Consider the following 18,534-nt stretch of genomic DNA (forward strand, 5'->3'; position numbering starts at 1 on the left):
AAGGTCTAGTGGTACTCATCGGAAGAACAGTCAAGCGCTTTCACCCTTAATGATTGTTGTAAAACCGCAAGTGAACATCAAAACATTGCATATGAATTTTTTTTTCAGTCTGTTTTCTACTAAAACAGCATCCCACGCTTCCCTATTCTGTTATGTAATAAAGAATAAGCATTAAGATGCATTACGAAACCAAGGTCAATTACAGTAAATTAGCGGATGAAATAAAAATTAGAGGGTCTTTTAAGAGAATGGCGATAGCCTACCCTTTCTCTCCTATCATTTGCCTCTTATCAGCGTTCCTTGCAGTGTGACATATAATTATAGTTGGTTTACAGGAGGAAGCGAGCAGGTGCATCATGCTCGTTTTTTGCGTGGCTGTGCGCGCACCATGCGCTTCTGTGCACACAGTGTATCATGAGTTTCTGCACCATGATAATATGCATATTGTGATGTGCCACGTCGATGCAGCGTGGGTAACTCTGTGCATGGAAAACACGCAATGTGAAGTGCATGGAATGCAGATATTAGAGCAAGATCGCAGCAATGTGAGCAGGCCTGCGCAAAAGTGTCATTGCCTTCCTCCATCAGCAAGAAAGTGCATATTCACAAGACTGCTTCCCCGCACTTACGCGAATATGCACCGATGGGGAGGAATCAAAGCATAAGAGCACAATTTTTTCGTTGCCCGAATGAATATGGCGCTCGACTGCTTTCCCGAATGAGCGGGTTCGATCTTGGCCGCGGCGGAAGCGAGAGCACCCACTTACTGAGCAATGTTAGCACACATTAAAAAGTCCCAAGCAGTTGCAATTTCAGAAGCCCTCCACTAAAATGTGTTGACAGCCATTATTGCTTTGGGATGTTACACTTTATAAATGCGTTTTGTAGGCTTCAGCACAAGAAGCCTCACTTTGAAAAATTCTTCCAAGGGACAAGGTCCCTGCATTGCCTGAAACCTCACCAGTATGCCACGAGGTTACATGACTTGGCCGAACGCTGATTCGTCGACAAGGTCTGCAACACCACGAGACCATGTGACATGGCCCAGTCTGCATTTAGAAGCGCCACTTCCGAAACAAATTTTCTATTGTCAGCGTTGGTTTACTCACAGGCCTCACAGCAGCTGCATGGAGAAGGGAACGTAGCGACTGGGGAGGGAGGAGTGGTGAAGAGCAAAAAGCGGAGCACAGTGGCCAGTTACAAGGCAAGAGAGGAGGCAAAAGCAGCTCGTTGCAGCTGCTTTGATACACCAATTGTTGGGATCGACTGGTCGGGAATTTGGACAGTTGGCCAAACCGACTGAATTATGGGGATGGCGGCCTGTTGCAGCAAAACAGAGTGTGTGTGCGTGTTTACTCTCCGGGATGTTTACCTCTGCCTTGGAAAACGGTGGCTGGTCAAAAGAAGTGGGGGCGACAGAACCAGAGAGCAGGAGGCCCATACTTCGACAGTCGATGGAGAAGCAACCCTTTGGACGTTCAAGTTCATGGGCTGACAGCAGGTTGACGGCGGACGGGCATAGATCATCTTCGTCGGCTCCGAAGATTTCCAGTCCAAGGAGTGATGTTACATCAATCGACCAGCCTCGTGGTGGGAAGATCACCGAGAGTGTAAAGGCACCGCCTTATCGTGGGCAGGTTTTCGTCAACGGATGTGATTGGTTGATTTTAAACACAGCAAAATTTCCCCTCGCAATTCGGAAGCCTTAAAATGGAACCTCTGTAAAGTCTTTAAGCATCTTGATTCTCATCTTGATCCTCAATCTTGACTCTGACTAGTAAATATGTAAATAAATTGTGTGTATCTCGTCTAACTTTGGTGAACCGGCTGCATCTTATTCTGCACTTCGTTGGGGAACCGAGAAACTTCGGAAACCATCAGAAGTATGAACCATCAACATCCTAACTCCAATGCAGTACTTACACGGCACTGCTGATAAGCATCGCGCGCGGCTTCCGCATTCCTTTAATCGACGGTATTAAACATGTGCAGCATGCCCAACACTGGCATGCGGTACAGATCTCACTGACCCCCTATACTATTTTCTTGAGAAGAGTGGCTATATGCTGAACCATTACACTGGCCAAAGCAAAGCAGGAGAGAAGGAATAAACTGTGATTGCGCATCTAAAAGCACATCGTAACCTCTTTATGCTACACTTAGCTGTTTCTGTCTTCACACTAGGTATAGCTACATTCGCATGATGGTAACTTGTGCCACACACAGCATCCTTTCGTCCGACAAAGATTTAGAGTGATCACATTGATACTGTGAGCATTGCATCTTGACAGCCATGCAGTTGTTGATGGTCTGTTCAGGGCAGCTTTGTCGCCACACAAGTGGAAGGCACTCCATTTGCATGCACATCTGTGTTTGGCCCTTAGTTTGAAACAGCCACAGGTAATGAGCACACCTCAATGCGCATGAAAGAAGTGGTGGGCTAAAAATGCTCCTCAGTTATATATCCAGATAGCTTTCAGGAAGCATGCATTTTGACTCCTCGTATCGAGATGAGGGACCTTGGCTTTTCCTTGGATGCATGTGTGACTAAGACTGTACGATGGTAAAGCTTACACCAGCCATTAGCTGACCTGGTTTGCTAGTTCCAACTATTCGATGACTTGCTCACAGCATACACACCAACTTGCCTTTTAGTATGATCTCCTAGTTCACAAGAGCTGCCACCTGATGAGTCAGAGAAAACCACATCTCTTTAATAGCACGGGTAAAAACACAGCACCCCTGAAGTGGGTAAACTTCAACTACAGGGAGAAACTGAGCGCATCTCTTGTCACTGACTAGGTGAACATTAGTGAGAACTGTTTAACAAGAAACGGCATGGAACACAAAAAAGACAGAAGCAGAGGCAGACAAACCCAGTGGTCAGTTTGTCTGCCTCTACTGCACTCGCATTTTCATGCGACGCTTTTCCCCGAGACACAAAATTTTTTCTTGTATTTTCTTGTTCCAAATGATGCCTCAGACATAAGCGCACATGAATTATCCTCTAAATTACTCCTATAATTGCTAAATAATTCATAACTGAATTTGTTTTTGATGCTGCTTTGCTATCAGTTTGGCAACTGAACAATGGCTACATTAATGCGTTAATCGTGTTCAGGTCACGATAGGAATGCAAAAAAACTTCACTTTAATCGCTGATAGATAGTTTTTAGTTTTTACTCACAGCAGTGCTTGTGCTCAGCCGCTTCAAGAGTTGAATAACAAAAGATGACTTATCAGAGATTCGACAGCAATTTTACAAGTTGTTTGTTAAAAATTACTTAGCAGCCGTAGACAACCAACAAGTGGTGGTCCAGGTAAATTAAAGTTTCACACGTTGGTACCGAAAAAAGAATGGAACTAAAATGAGGTGCCTGTAGTAGTCCTTTAAAAATTAATTAGCATTTGTCAATAAATGAGAGGGCTAATGAGCAAGCACCGCAGAGGACAGTGCAACACTGTAGAAACACACCACCTGCTGCATACTTGCTTGCAGCACTGGACATGTTTGCTAAGAGCGCTTCACAAACCGTCCATAAATATATAAAAAAAGAAGTTCTTTCAGTCTCAGAATGGCTAGTCTTCATCACTCCACGAGTCTGGCATGCCGTCCCGATGATCGTCCAAGGCCCGCTCCCGGTCACCGCACGATGTCCAGCACAAGATTGTGCGGTCATTTGCACCACTGAATGCCTCCAGGGTTTCGTTGGAGATGACCACACAGTTTGCCTGGCCAAAGTGGGCCCCAGCCAGTGACCGCAATGGCTGCTTCTTGGTCAGGTCCATCACAAGAAGGCAGTGGCCCGAAGGCAGCAGCGCCACCTCCTGGGTGGCGGACATCTGCGTGGTTGTGCTGAAAGTGCACAAATGAGAGGCACCCTTCTTAGGAGCCCACATATTTATTTATTTATATATTTTTAACCTCAAGGTATATATACAGATACATTTCAGAGGGGAGGGGCAAACATTTACAACAAAAAGAGCAGACGATAAGAACACTAAGTGCAAAGAACAAAACCAAACAAAACGAAAAATCCCACAACAAACGCAAGCAGTGAGATATAATAGACCACAAAGAATGAAATTAAAGAACAGAAATAAAAATGAAATAACGCACAAATTCAAATAAAATGAGGGGTACATTAGAGTACTAATACGTTAGTCATTGCAGTCTTGAAAATGTTCAGTCATTTATGGATGCACAAGGAAGGTTGAAAACAGGTTATTCCAGCCATTACTCATCTGAATAAAGAATGAGCGTTATCATGTTGATGTATGGTAGTGTGGTATGCTGACTTTATGCGTGTGATCACGACTAGAAAATAGATTCCCGAACGGTTTTGGTGTGCATATTCCAATGAATTTTGTTTTCTCGCACAAAACACTTGCACTGTGGTCGCTTCACAGACGGAGTTCATTCACACACTTTCCCAAGGCATTTATGCAGTAGGACGAATTAAAATAGTTTAAGTTCAATTCTTTGATAGCATGTTCAATCAGACACCACTGCTTGGTTGCCATTTGAGCGACCACAAAACACGGCAACCCCATGCAACAGCTCTTTACATGGCACTGTCAAGAAGAAAAATTTTGTAGAGCTGATATCAGTGGCTCACACATTGCAATGGGGTAAATGTCCACGACTCTGCACAGTTTCCCAGTGGTCTCAGTTTACAGGCCTGGCCAATTAATTTGAAACCCTTAGCGTGACCGAGCGCCAGCTCTTTTCAAGCTGCAAGGCAAATGGGGCTTTCCCACTCACCCGCCGCTGCCACACTCCAGATGCAGCAGGCATAATGGCTTGCACCTAAAGGCTTTCATGACTGCAGAGTAACTGACATCAAATCATCATGTAGTCGGGAAACATGCATGGAGAGGGGAGAGGGATCGAGTGCACAACACAGACATACCAGAACATGGATCACAGGAAGAGTGGAAGCAATAAACCTTGCAGGCTGCAATAAGCCTTGCAGCAATAAGCCTGATCTGTTCAGCTGGGAAAGGGCCTGTTTTTTGAGAGCAGCTCTTTGGCGCACTTTCCTGCGTTTCGCGTCATCGTCGGCCTCGTAACCAGCTCTGCCCCCATTTCAGCTCCCCAGCTCAGCCCCCTTCTTCCTCCGTGGCGGCGACTGCGCGTGTTATCTGATTGCTGCGTGCACTTCTGCCACCCCCGTTCGCCGCTGTCTATACCCCCCCTCTTCCTGCGTGGAGGCGAGGGTGTTCTCCAGTTGCTGAAGAGCTGGCTTGCTATCAGCAGATTACGGTGCATGCGTCCCAAGCTGAAATGCAAAGCCACATTGTCTTCGCTCGCTAGCGGCGTCAGCAGCATCAGTCAGTTGCTGCGATCTCTTCGCCGCACAATGTTCCTATGGGCCAACGCGCTACCTCCCGCAACCTCCCAGTAACTTAATTGCTCTCTTCATTTCTCCGACCACAAAGCTTCCTTCAGTCAAGAACTGTTAGAGGAGTGTTTTTTGAAGGAATATGTGTGAAAAAAAAAAGAGTCTGCAATTGTATATACATGTCTTGCTCGAAAATTTTACCTCAATCTATCAAAAACGTGAAACAGCTGATGAGCTGCGCTCAAGTGTCGAATTGCGAAGGAACGTAATCGTCGGCAGTTTTTTTTTCTCTCGAACCAGATATCAAAGACAGAGATGCATCTCCATAAGCCTCACTCTCTGGCACTCTTCCTCTCTCATTATGCAGCAGCTTCAGTGCCTGATCACCCCAATGCCTCACAAATTTGCACAGAAGGAATCCCTTAAAGGGCCACTGTCCAGGGAATGACCTTCTAAGCAAAGGAGTCCAGTGCTTCGATCAGGTACCAGAGATAGTCTGTGCAAAATCCTACAGCGATACGCGTGCCGCAAAGCAACTAAAATACAAATCAAAACTCTCTCTACCTACCCTTCGGGAAACCAGCTTCCCCGTCCGCTACGAGCCGCAAGACTGACGTCGGAGTAGTAAACGACATCCATTGGTCAGTCTCGCTGACTGATGGGTAAATGATGGGCGCATACCAATAATTGTGTCCACCGCTCACTGCGCACTTTTCACACGCCACGGCCGGAATGATTGCAGCGGCGTGCACTCCTTCACCCGTTTTTTTTTTTTTTCCGCACACGCAGGAACGGGAGGAGAGAAACATGATAGAATCAGGTGATTGCGGTAGCTGTAACTGCGTTATTAATTACTCTTCAAAAACATTTTGGAGCCTTGCGTTCTGGGGCCGAAGTCTCACAGTCACCGGGGAATAAAATATTTTCGACCAGAGGGTGGACAGCGGGCCTTTAAAGGGGCATGACTTTGAAATCACAAAAACGAACAAAGAAATTGACAAAACAACAGTGATTTACCTCTAGCTGAGCACAAGTTTTATGTGTGAAAGCTAGAAGTGTTTTGCACTAAATAGTCTTAGTTAGCCCTATTAGGCTTAGGTAAGCCTAATCCAGCCTAATTGAACTTAGGAAGGTGTAACCACGGCCAATGTGTGTGTAGAGAGCAACATACCATCGTAATGCGTTTTTGTAGACCTTTAAGCTAAGCTAGGCCCATTAGCCTAAGGCAGGCATTACTTACATTAATCAATCAAATACATTAACACTTCATTTCTTCACCTGTGATTTATAAGGGTTTAATTAGTATTATTTAGGCCAGGGGTTCTCAAACTTTTTTACTTGGAGGAACCCCAAAAGCCTTCAATAAGTTCCAGGGAACCCCTCCCCCCCTCCGCTTTCACTTACCGGCAATGTTGTCGAGTGCATTTTTGCAAAGAGTTGCAAAGGTTAAATGTTTATTGCACAGATTAATACAAATACTAATGTAATGGGTGATTAATACTAATGTGATTAATACAAATACTAATGCTTGGCCGGATTCATCGAGCTATTAGCCAAAACCTCGCAGCATATAACACATTGCGGATTTCCTCCACTTTGCGTAAAGCCGTATGCAAGATAGCTGCTATCGTACAATCTCCGTTTTGCTTTCTGGCTCGTGATGCTAGGGCGAAAGTACTGCGTGTTAAGATCCAGCGGCTACCTCGGCGACATAACGAGCTTCTTTTTGCTTGTCTAGGCTTGGCTTGGCTTCGCGACGGCGGCGTGGGTAGTGCCATCTGGCGATGACATACAGAAGTGCCTATAAAAACGCATGGCCTCCGAAATTAGGTCCGCGCGAGTGTTTCAGAAACGCGCGCAGATGTGATCTCGGAGGCCACGAAAATGGGTAGGCGTGTGAATTCGATCGTATGGAAAAAGACGTCCGCTGTCAACTCCTGCTATTGCGGGCGTGACACGCAAGATTGTTTTTTGAGGCTACGAAGAGTAAAAATTAGCTTTAATGAACCAAGTGCTGTTTGGTTTGCGCGCGTGCACTAAAAATGAACCTGAAAAGGGGATCGGCCGGTGCGGGTTCTCGCGGAACACAAGAAGACAGCCGGCGGAACACAAGAAGACAGCCCGCGGAACCCAGTTTGAGAACCCCTGATTTAGGCCTTAATATCTTTGACATTGACTTTGGTTATAATAGACATGGTCACTCATAGAATGTGATGGTATCACGAAATTGCCATAGCAACACTCAGGTGGACAGATTCCGGACTCTAGAAATTGGCCAAAATCCATGATGTTAGCCAAGAAGTGCTTTTCCATTACTATTTGTACTCGCTTGCATGTCTGCTTCGATGCAGTAGAGAAGCTTCATTTCCTAAATCCCCAAAATGTACTAAAGAACAGTTTTGTAGCCAAAATTAAGATGACATTTTTCAAGTGTAGTCATAACATCATTTTCATTAAGCTCAAAATTTTCATGGAATTCGAACGTGAAGTATAATAACGTTTGCTGAAGGGGACCTAGAAAAGATATGTATGACAGTATTCCAAAGTACAAAACGTGAAGAGATGGTCACTCGAAGCATTCAAGTGAAATTTAAAAAATTTAAAGGCCCTGCATTGACCCTATAATCACAAATAATCTTAAATAAGTGGTCCTGACAAAAGTTCGAAACCGATTAGGGCGGCACCTCATCACACGTTCGCAGTCACCTTCTACTTGCCCTCTCATTGGGCGCTCCCGAGAGACACTGGCGATACAGGGCACAGTGTGATGCTGCCACAAACTGCTTTATTTTCCTCTTGCATGTTGGTGTGAGTGGAGTACAGAGGGGGCAGAGGAGGAACATCATTTCTGATTGACAATATCTCCGGTGTTAGTGAAGCTAGTTTTTGTACAAGAAGGCATAACCCCCGAACATGGCTTCCATGCACTACGCAAAGAACAGCTATGAAACCGTGCTTTCATATTAAGGTGAATTTATACCGTATATTTTGTTTAATATTGATCATGATCACACACGCACAAACTGACCATGCCCAGGACTATTATTTACAATGCACAAATGCTACTCCTAAAAACGTCCCGAGCAATATTTCACTAGAGCCTTGCCAACTGACCCAGTATTCTAAATAAACAGTGCCTTTAGATGTCAAGAGAATGTCACTGCAAAATTCATTTTTCTCTTTCTTTGTTGCTGGCAAGGTTCACCAAGTATAAATAAATGGCTTGTGTTGAAAGCCTTTGCTTACTCAAATCTCTCATCAATTACAGTGTAAGTATAAAGTACCGCAAGAAAAGTTAAAGAAATACTAAACAAGCATATATGCCCCGCAGGCACAAATAAAATCCTGGTGGGTGGTGGTTAAAGGGCCACTGTCCAGGGAAGGCCCTTTTAAGCAAAGGAGCCCAGTGTTTCGATCAGGTACCAGAGATAGTCTGTGCAAAATGCTACAGCGACACGCGCGCCACAAAGCATCGAAAATACAATTCAAAGCTCTCTCATGCTCTCCTTTGGGAAGCCAGCTTCCCCGTTTCCTGCGCTGGCCCGACGGGCCACAGTAATGACGTATGTACCGCGAACGACGTCCATTCGTCAGTCTCGCTGACTGACGGGAGAAGGATGGGTGTCTACCGCTCGCTGCGCGCTTTTCCCTTGTCACGACCAGACTGAATCCAGCAACGCGCGCTCCCTCGGCCGTTTTTTTTTTTTTTTTTTTTTTTTTTCCCGCGCTCGCGGAGTGTCACGCCCCACCTCCCGCCAAACGCGGAGGAGGAAGGGGAATTTGTCTTGCGGAGGCTAGACGACCTCGGGCAGGAGAGTGAAAAACCTTTGCGAGGGAACGGAAGGAAAGAAGCATGACAGAATTGGGTGATTGCGGTGGCTGTAACTGCATTATTAGTTACTCTTTTCAAAAACATTTTGCGGCCTTGCATTCTAGGGGCGAAGTCTCACAGTCACCGGGGAAGAAAATATTTTCGACCGGAGGGTGGACAGTGGGCCTTTAGAAATTACAGATTTAGCAAGCAGCATGCCAGGACTGGACACAAAAAAGTATACGTAGTTCAACTTGGCTGAACATAGTTACACACCTAAGTTCTATAGGCCTCGCACTGGGCTCCATGAACATGATTGTCCAATTCAGCATGATGCTTGCGACAGCGCAGACACTGACGGCCTAACACTACACAAACCATGGCTAGACTGATGAAACGAGCCTTAGTTAAGCAGCTTATATATCCTCTCTAGCAGCTGCAATGTGGCAGCACAAGCAGGGGTTTATAACAGAAGTGAACGGGAGCAGCTGGTGGTCATGTGATTACGAGACATCTCTCGCGTTTCGGCTGGCAACAAGACGAAGGAGCAAGCGTGCAAAGCAACTGTGACGGGATGCAGATCAAGCTGGTGCCAGCGCAATACGTACTTTGCTCATATGAATGACCCTGGAGGGTGTCAGCAGCAGAACTACGCCCCAAAATATTTAACCTTCCCCACTGATTAAGCATGACAACTACGCCTAGTCCTCATATACCCATAAAATGACACAAAATTTTCAAGGTCCAAATCAGGCTTTTTTGATGCGTTACTTTCAAAATATGTTGTCAAAAAGCAACACAGCTTATTAACCAAAAATGTTTTTGCTTGCATAAAAGAATCCAAGCGAAAATCAACACTTGAATCTGCATATTAGAACCTTCCACAAAGTGCTGACCCATTTATTAAAACAGCACGAATACCTGTGTTCATTTTGCATGCCTCACTACGTATCACTCTACGCAAGACTTCTGATGTCAGTGCATATTTTTCCTCCATCATTATAACCACTGCAGGCCAAGGCTTCACCCATTTCCCTCTAATTAACCTAGTCCTGTGCTAGCTGCATCCACTTACTTTTTAAGCTTATCCCCCCACCTAATTTTTTGCCATCCTTTGCTATGCTTTGCTTTCTTTGGTATCCGATTTGTTACCCTAAGCGACCATCGGTTATCCTCTCTTCGAAATACATGTTCTCCTCATGCCCGTTTCTTCCCCATACATTTCTGTAGAAATTGCGGATTGTACAACTGAGATTCCCCAGTGTTCAGCTTTCCCAGCTTGTAGCAAAAATGCGAACGCAGCCCCTGAAAGATATGAAGCCGAAAATAAGGTAAACACAAGAGGTGAGTGGTAAAGTGCTCAGAAATAATGAAATCCAAGAAGCACGGGAAAAAAAAATTCCAATGGTGCACGTAGCCTCTCACGTGCGAAGAATGTGTAAGCCTGCCTAATTTTGGGTGTGGCCCACCTGAACGTGGAAGTCATCACTGAAATTTCCAGTCACCATGAGCCACGCTGATGTGTGTGTGTGCTGTCACCTGCCTAGAGAATGAGCCTCGATCGCCTTCCACACTCACTTGCTCCCATCGTCACTGCCACAGATTTTGCTTTTTGCTTGATTTTTTGTGCTTCTCAAAGGCAAATTTGAGGAAATTAAAGCTCTTCACCATGTTTGTCAGAACCAAAATTTCGAGAGTCCAGACGGCCAATACTTATAACCTGTGGACAGACGCTTTCTGTACGTTTTCTGTTCTGCGGACACTATCTTGAATACCCAGATGTGTGTAAGATCATCTGAAGCCCAGCATCAAATAAGCCAGTTGGACGTATCCGTGCGGCGCAAGAATTGCGCTCCTTACTCATCGTGCAAGGGTTCAGATAGGTTCGATTCCCATCTCTCCCACTCATCTGAAACGAGTAGCCCGAGTTGGCATTGCCTGCTGCTTCGACTTCGTAACAAGGTCTCGTGACGCCGCACAATCGGAAGGTCAGTCAATGCACGGCCATGCAACCTGCCACTTGCCAGAGCCACGAGGACCAATACGGGTTGTGTGGTCAAACATTTTCTATGCGCACTTTCTGTGCACACTTTCTACAGGTGCTCTTTGCATCATGAGCCTACCAATTTTTCCGCAATAAAAGGTAACTTTGAGAGCAAGATTTTATGTCATAAGCTTTCCATGAAGCCTTCACATACAATAGGGTTCCGATAATACAATGGCTGCGCGGATTTATTTGAAATCTCCAAAAGGCCCTTCGGAACCTGTTTAAAGCCATTTAGTCGACAGACATCAGCACATCACAACTAACTCACCCGCAACAGGCTAGTCCATTGTGTGCTCTGCTCAAGGTCCGATGCGCTACGTCCCACAGTTTGACCTGGCCGTCTTTTCCCATGGAGAGAAGCTCCAAGCCATCGGGCAAGAAAGTCAGAGAAGTGGTGCCGATCTTGTGCCCTTGGAGGGTGGCGAGGGCACCACGCGCGCACCGGACGTCCCACAGCTTCACCTGCACACTCAACAAAGTCCGCCGACATGTCTTCTTTGCGCAGCCTCTTTAAGCCTAAAATTACTGCAACAGGAAGACGTGGGAGGAGGAACGTGCTTTATATTAATAAGAGGTCTACATGTGGGCTGCAAAACTCAGAACCCATGAATCTTCTTGGCCAATAGCGAGGACACCGGATCTCAAGTGGTAGTGTAATATCTAATGCTACCCGTAACTTTGTACACCTTGCACAACTCACCGCACCATCCCTGGAGCCGGAGGCCAAAAGTCCGGGAACATGCGGACTCCAGCGGACTGTGAGGACACTGCCCAGGTGTCCCCTCAACTGCTGGCACTTGCTGCCAGTACGGATGTCGGAGAGCACCACCCACGGTTTCTTGGATCCCACTGTGAATGCAAGCAGTGATACATACGGTGTTTGTGTCGGCGCATCATAGTCATAGTTACTTACGTACCATATAACTAACTAACATGCAGTGTCTTCACAGAGCGGGGCACGTAAGCACTGGAGCAAACTCTGGCCTATACTTTCAGACACCATCATGGGGCTACAGCTGCTACACATACACCCTGGAGAAACAACTTCCCGTGTACAGTTCTAAACAAAATTTACAGGATACAGGTGAGTGAGAGAAAAGAACCTAAGGAATCCGCAAGTATCCTTATTAGGAGCAGGTGCAATAGCATTGCCTTAGGACATTATGCACTGTTTATAAGTAATAGTATTAAATAGTTAATAATTAGTAGCCCTCATTAGCAGTATTGTCGTAGTGTTACAACAAAACTACTGGTTCCAGGTTCATAAAAATTAATTCCCAAATGAAACATCCTTTCACTCCTTTCTCCACTCCTCTCTCCCCTCCCTCCCTCGCATTCCTTCTTCAGAAACAAAAACTTATTAAAACCCTGCCAGTGATGACCGCACTGGGTTCACGAAGACATTTCTCCTTGTTGAAATGTTGGCTCGGCTTGCAAGCTGAGGCACTCCCTCTACCCTTGTTCTGTGCTCTTTCATTCTTTGTAGCCACATTCTTCTTCTCGTTCTGCCCTAGTAGTGCGAAGTGGTACAGCTAAGCAGTAGAGCTGTACAGAAGGGACGCTTGGTAGTAGTAAATGTGGCCCTAATTTCAACTAAGTGTTAGTGTAATAATATGTGGCCACCGTCTACATTACAGCATGAGGCAGCTCTGTACAGCCTCTCAACCATCACACCGAATGGATGCTCGTCAGTAATGTCAGCCACTTAACCCCTAACCACTTTTTCTCTTTTCCGTGAAAGTGCAGCACATGATAACTACTGCAGAGCACCTGCCAACATTGCCATGTCACAAGGTATTGTGTGATGTCGCAAATCCCACCAACCAATCAGAATTCAGCCGCGTCACAGGCCAACTGCCACACAAGCTCATCTGAACTGTGATTGCTCAGCACGGCGTGAGACATGAGATAATGTGACCTCTCTCAACCAATCACGGATTTCCGTGATAGACACAGAACGCCACCGGCTGTCATGCAAGCCAGGTGCCCCATATATGTGCAGGTGTAAGGAGGGCGACATACTTTTCGTTGGTATCAATGCCAGAATAGTGGGTCGCGAGAGAGTGCCGCAATAAACGTTTTTCCCAGGCATACGCATCTCGCGCACTCTTTCTGCGATCCTAGTGCATGTGTTCTTGACATGCGCAGAAAATGGAGCTGTTCGCTTCAGTCTTGCCTGCCCTGCCATCCGTGTTCAAACGATTCACACTGACAACAAATTTCAGAGCCGCAACATGTGAGGTGACCAGATAACACTGCCCCTTCTATCACTGCATATAGACAGATTTTTTTACCCTCCCACACAGGCTGCTAGAGCGCTCCTGCTCTCGACACCAGGCATCATCTGAGGGGCGCGCGTGGACAGGGGACTGCAGGTCGCGAAGGCACCCCGCTTTGAGTGCGTGTATGCGTGTTTGTGAGTGACCGTTCTTCAATTCTGTTGTTCACACGCTCTACCACCTATGCATGTAGGTGTGTGCTGTGCATCGCCACATACATTTGTCCCTGTTCCACGGAGTGCTACAGCGATGTCAAGCGTGCTGTAATAAGCGAGGGTAGTCTACCATGCAGGTTACAAACTGTAATCTGCCGTTTTAGTGCAGCAGTGGCTTGTTTCTTCTTTTTTTTTTTTCTGGGGGGGGGGGGGCCTTCACATGTGAGATATTCCCGTTTTTTTCTTAAAGGCCCACTGTCCACCCTCCGGTCCAAAATATTTTCTTCACCGGTGACTGTGAGACTTCACCCCTAGAACGCAAGGCCGCAAAATGTTTTTGAAAAGAGTAACTAATAACGCAGTTACAGCCACCGAAATCACCCGATTCCGTCATGCTTCTCTCCTTCCGTTCCCTCGCAAAGGTTTTTCACTCTCCTGCCCAAGGTCGTCTAGCCTCCGCAAGACAAATTCCCCTTCCTCCTCCTCCTCCGCGTTTGGCGGGAGGTGGGGCGTGGCTTTCCACAAGCGCGGAAAAAAAAAAGAAAAAAAGAAAAAAAAAGAAAGAACCGGCCGAGGGAGCGCGCGCCGCTGGATTCAGTCTGGCCGTGGCGAGGGAAAAGCGTGCAGCGAGCGGTAGACACCCATCCTTCTCCCGTCAGTCAGCGAGACGGACCAATGGACGTCGTTCGCGGTATGTACGTCATTACTGTGGCCCGTCGGGCCAGCGCAGGAAACAGGGAAGCTGGCTTCCCAAAGGAGAGCATGAGAGAGCTTTGAATTGTATTTTCGATGCTTTGCGCGCGCGTGTCACCGTAGCATTTAGTAGAGACTATCTCCGGTACCTGATCGAAACACTGGGCTCCTTTGCTTAAAAGGGCCTTCCCTGGACATTGGCCCTTTCATTTTTGATTTTGCACACAAGGATGTAGATTTCTGAACCTGACTCCATGGTGTCAGATTTAACCGGATCGAAGAGCCTCGCACTGAAGTTTGTTTAGGCGAAATGTGTGTTTCCAGCCAACAATGGTTCATCTTTGACTTTCGTTTTTCCTTTAAGGGAATGCATAGGTTCAATCACAGAAGTGGCAGCCACGCTTCGATGAAGAGGAAGCTAAAGCACCCGTGTAGTGTGCGACATTGGCGCACGTTAAAGAACTCCAGACAGTCGATAATTTCCAGAGCACTCCAATACGGCGTATTTCATGGCTGATGCCGCTTTTGGAGACTAAAGTTCATATACTATATGAAAACTATGTTGTATGTAGCTCCAGCTTTCATTTCTTTGCTGCTGTTTCTTTAGCATATGCATGAATGTACAGGTGAGGGCATAAGCAAATGGAGTATGCTTTTCCGTTCAAAGTAAATCATGAATTCTGCACTGCAGATAACAAAACAATATTGTTAAAAAAAAAGGGCACTGGCATCCACTACCGCATCGCATATACTACTAAGACTGCTAGTTTCAATTATGCAACACATGAAAAACGGTGGATGAAAGAAACGTGCTCAGTTTACTTTTGTCCGGACCGGTACGTGCAGGATATAAGAAGATACATTATGCTTAACATGTAGGCGCAACAGTTTCATAGGCGCTATAAAGTTCCAGGGATAAAAAAAATGATCCTAATGCAGTGGTGTTCATAGATAAAGCGCAACAAAATTTGCTTGCCATTAGCTTGTTAAGTCAGATGAACACAAATAGATAATTTGTTGATGTGACTGGCACATCACGCGAAAAACAACACAGCCTAACTGCTGAGGTTCAAAATGGCTGGCAGGAAGGAAGAAGAGCGCATTGGAAGTGTAATTATATGTGAGTCATACGCAAGAGTAATGTTTGAAATTGTTCAAAAACGTTTTATCGTCAGTAAGAGACCGAATGACATTATTAGCACAACAGTGTAATGAGCACCAGCACAGTTAACGTGAACGTAAAACTAAATCCCATAAATAACAAGCTGATTTTAACTATCGGTTCAGTTCAGTTCAGTCGTTCAGTCGTGTCCGACTTTTCGTGACCCTATGGACCATGTCACGCCACGCTTTCCGGTCTCTCACTATCTTCCTAACATCACGTAACTTCATCTGCAGTACCTCGAGGATGCCATCTAACCATCGCGTTCGCTGCCTACCCCTTCTCCGGCGACCCTTAACCTTTCCCAACATCAAATCTTTCTCCAGCGACTCCTCTCTTCTCATCAGATGACCAAAGTAGCTGAGCTTTAACTTTAGAATTTGACCCTCCAATGAGCAGTCAGGGTTTATGGTCGACAATATCGACTGATTTGATCTTCTGGCAGTCCAAGGAACTCTCAAGTCTTCGCCAGCACCACAATTCAAACGCGTCAATTCTTCGGCGGTCAGCCTTTTTCACAGTCTAACTCTCGCATCCATACATCACAACTGGAAAGACCATAGCACGAGTTATACGAACCTTGGTTGGCAGACTAATGTCTCTGCTCTTTACTAGGCGGTCAAGGCTAACCATTGCTCTCTTTCCCAGAAGCAGGCGTCTCCTAATTTCATGGCTGCAGTCTCCTTCCGAGGTAATCTTGGAACCCAAGAAGAGAAAATCTGTCACAGCTTCCACTTCTTGTCCATTGATGCTCCAGGACTTGATAGGGCAAGACGCCATGATCTTTGTCTTTTTAATGTTCAGTTTAAGCCCAAACTTCTCACTCTCTTCTTGTACGCGCATCAGAAGTCTCTTGAGTTCCACTTCACTTTCTGCCATTAAAGTGGTATCATCCGCATATCTAAGGTTGTTGATACGTTTTCCAGCAATCTTCACTCCAGCTGAAGACTCGTCCAGAAAGGCCTTCCTCATGATGCACTCTGCATATAGGTTAAATAGGCAGGGCGACAGTATGCAGCCTTGCCTCACTCCTTTCTCAATCGGAAACCAATCAGTAAGACCATGCCCAGTTCTGACTGTGGCCTCTTGTCCTTCATACAGGTTTCTGAGGAGACAGATGAGGTGAATTAGAACTCCCATCTCTTGAAGAGCTTGCCACAATCTGCTTTGATCTACGCAGTCAAACGCTTTCGCATAATCAATAAAGCAGAAGTAGATGGGTTTCTGGAACTCTCTTGCTTTTTCCATGATCCAGCAAAGGTTGGCAATTTGGTCTCTAGTTCCTCTGCCCTTGCGAAACCCAGCTTGCACGTCCGGAAGCTCCCGATCCACATACTGCTGCAGCCTACCTTGGAGGATTTTCAACATCACCTTGCTAGCATGCGAAATAAGCGCGATCGTGCGGTAGTTGGAACAATCTTTGGCACTGCCTTTCTTTGGAATGGGGATGTAAACTGACCTCCTCCAATCCTGTGGCCACTGCAGGGTTGTCCAAATCTTCTGACATAATGTATGCAGAATGTTAACAGCGTCATGATTGAGGTTTTGAAGCAACTCAGCTGGAATGCCATCAATTCCGCTAGCTTTGTTCTTAGCAAGGCTGGCTAAGGCCCATTCAACTTCACTCTTCAGGATGCCCGGCTCGAGATTAGTAATCACAACCGTCTTATGTTGGGTTTGCACATTCGGGTCCTTCTTGTACAGTTCTTCTGTGTATTCCTGCCACCTCTTCTTTATCTCTGAGGCTTCAGTGAGGTCCTTGCCTCGTTTGTCCTTTGTCACGCCCAGCTTAGCACAGAAGCTTCCTTTGATATCTTTGATTGTCTTATACAGAGCTCTTGTGTTCCTTAATTGGCTGTTGTCCTCAACTGCTTGGCACTGTATGTTCAGGAAGGCATTCTTATCTCTCCTTGCTATTTTCTGAAAATCCGCATTGAGAACCTTGTATCTTTCTCTTTCCCCCATAACTTTTGCCATCCTCCTTTCCTCAGCTATTTGCAAAGCCTCTTCAGATAACCAGTTTGCTTTCTTGCATTTCTTTTGCTTTGGAACTACCTTAGTAGCAACTTCTTGTGTTATATCACGAACATCAGTCCACATCTCTTCGGGCTCTCTGTCTTCTAGATCTAATTCTTGAAATCGATTCCTCACTTCCACAGCATATTCTAATGGAATTTGATCCAGATCATACCTGAAAGGCCTTCTAGTTTTCTGCGTTTTCCTCAATCGAAGCTTAATTTTGGCAACAAGAAGCTGGTGATCGGTGCCACAATCGGCCCCAGGCCTTGTTTTTACTGCTTGTATAGCGCTTCTCCATCTCTGCCGGCAAAGAATATAATCGATCTGATTCCTGTACAGACCGTCCGGTGAAATCCATGTGTACAGGCGCCTCTTGTGCTGTTGAAAATGAGTACTCGCTATGGTCAGGTTGTTTTCTTGACAAAACTCTACTAGCCTCTGTCCAGCTTCATATGGCTCGCCAAGACCGAACTTGCCTATAATTCCGGATATTTCTTCACTCCCGACCTTAGCATTCCAGTCTCCTATGAGAAAAACGACGTCTGATGATGGGGTGCGGTCTAAAAGGCATTGTAGGTCCGCATAAAATCTCTCAACGTCAGCTTCTTCAGCAGTAGTGGTCGGTGCATAGACATGGATAACTGTTATGTTGAAAGGGTGACCTTGGATCCGAAGTGAAATCATTCGGTTGTTTTTGGGGTTGTACCCTAGCACTGCTTTGCCCATTCTTCTGTTTACTATGAGAGCGACCCCATTCCTTCTCTTGGATTCGTGCCCACAATAAAATACATAATGGTCGCCGGAGTTAAATTCTCCCATTCCGGTCCACTTGAGCTCGCTGATACCCAAGATATCAATGTTCAATCTGTCCATTTCTCGCTTGACGACATCCAGTTTACCTTGCGTCACAGATCTTACATTCCGTGTTGCTATGTGATATATCTCCTAGCAATATCGGACTTTCCGGTCGCTTCCCGACACATCCACAACTGAGCGTCCTTTTGGCTTTAGCCCAGCCGCTTC

General features: G+C 45.9%; 1 protein-coding gene across 2 annotated transcripts in view; it reads right to left on the reverse strand.

Annotated features, from left to right (window-relative positions):
• Positions 1-2,678: 2,678 nt before the first annotated feature.
• The window catches only part of LOC146181076 (DNA excision repair protein ERCC-8-like), a 28,744-nt gene continuing 12,888 nt past the window's right edge, over positions 2,679-18,534 (reverse strand). For both annotated transcript variants that reach the window (XM_084576240.1, XM_084576241.1), the window contains exons 4-6: positions 11,904-12,052; positions 11,472-11,665; positions 2,679-3,856 (exon numbers count right to left, since the gene is read on the reverse strand). In XM_084576240.1, the coding sequence (XP_084432366.1) occupies positions 3,580-3,856; positions 11,472-11,665; positions 11,904-12,052 (620 nt within the window). In that variant the 3' untranslated portion in view covers positions 2,679-3,579. The remainder of the gene's footprint in view (positions 3,857-11,471; positions 11,666-11,903; positions 12,053-18,534) is intronic.

This window comes from Amblyomma maculatum, chromosome 8, assembly GCF_055883805.1.
Source record: "Amblyomma maculatum isolate TAMU_Amacu chromosome 8, ASM5588380v1, whole genome shotgun sequence".
NCBI classification, from domain to species: Eukaryota; Metazoa; Arthropoda; class Arachnida; order Ixodida; family Ixodidae; genus Amblyomma; species Amblyomma maculatum.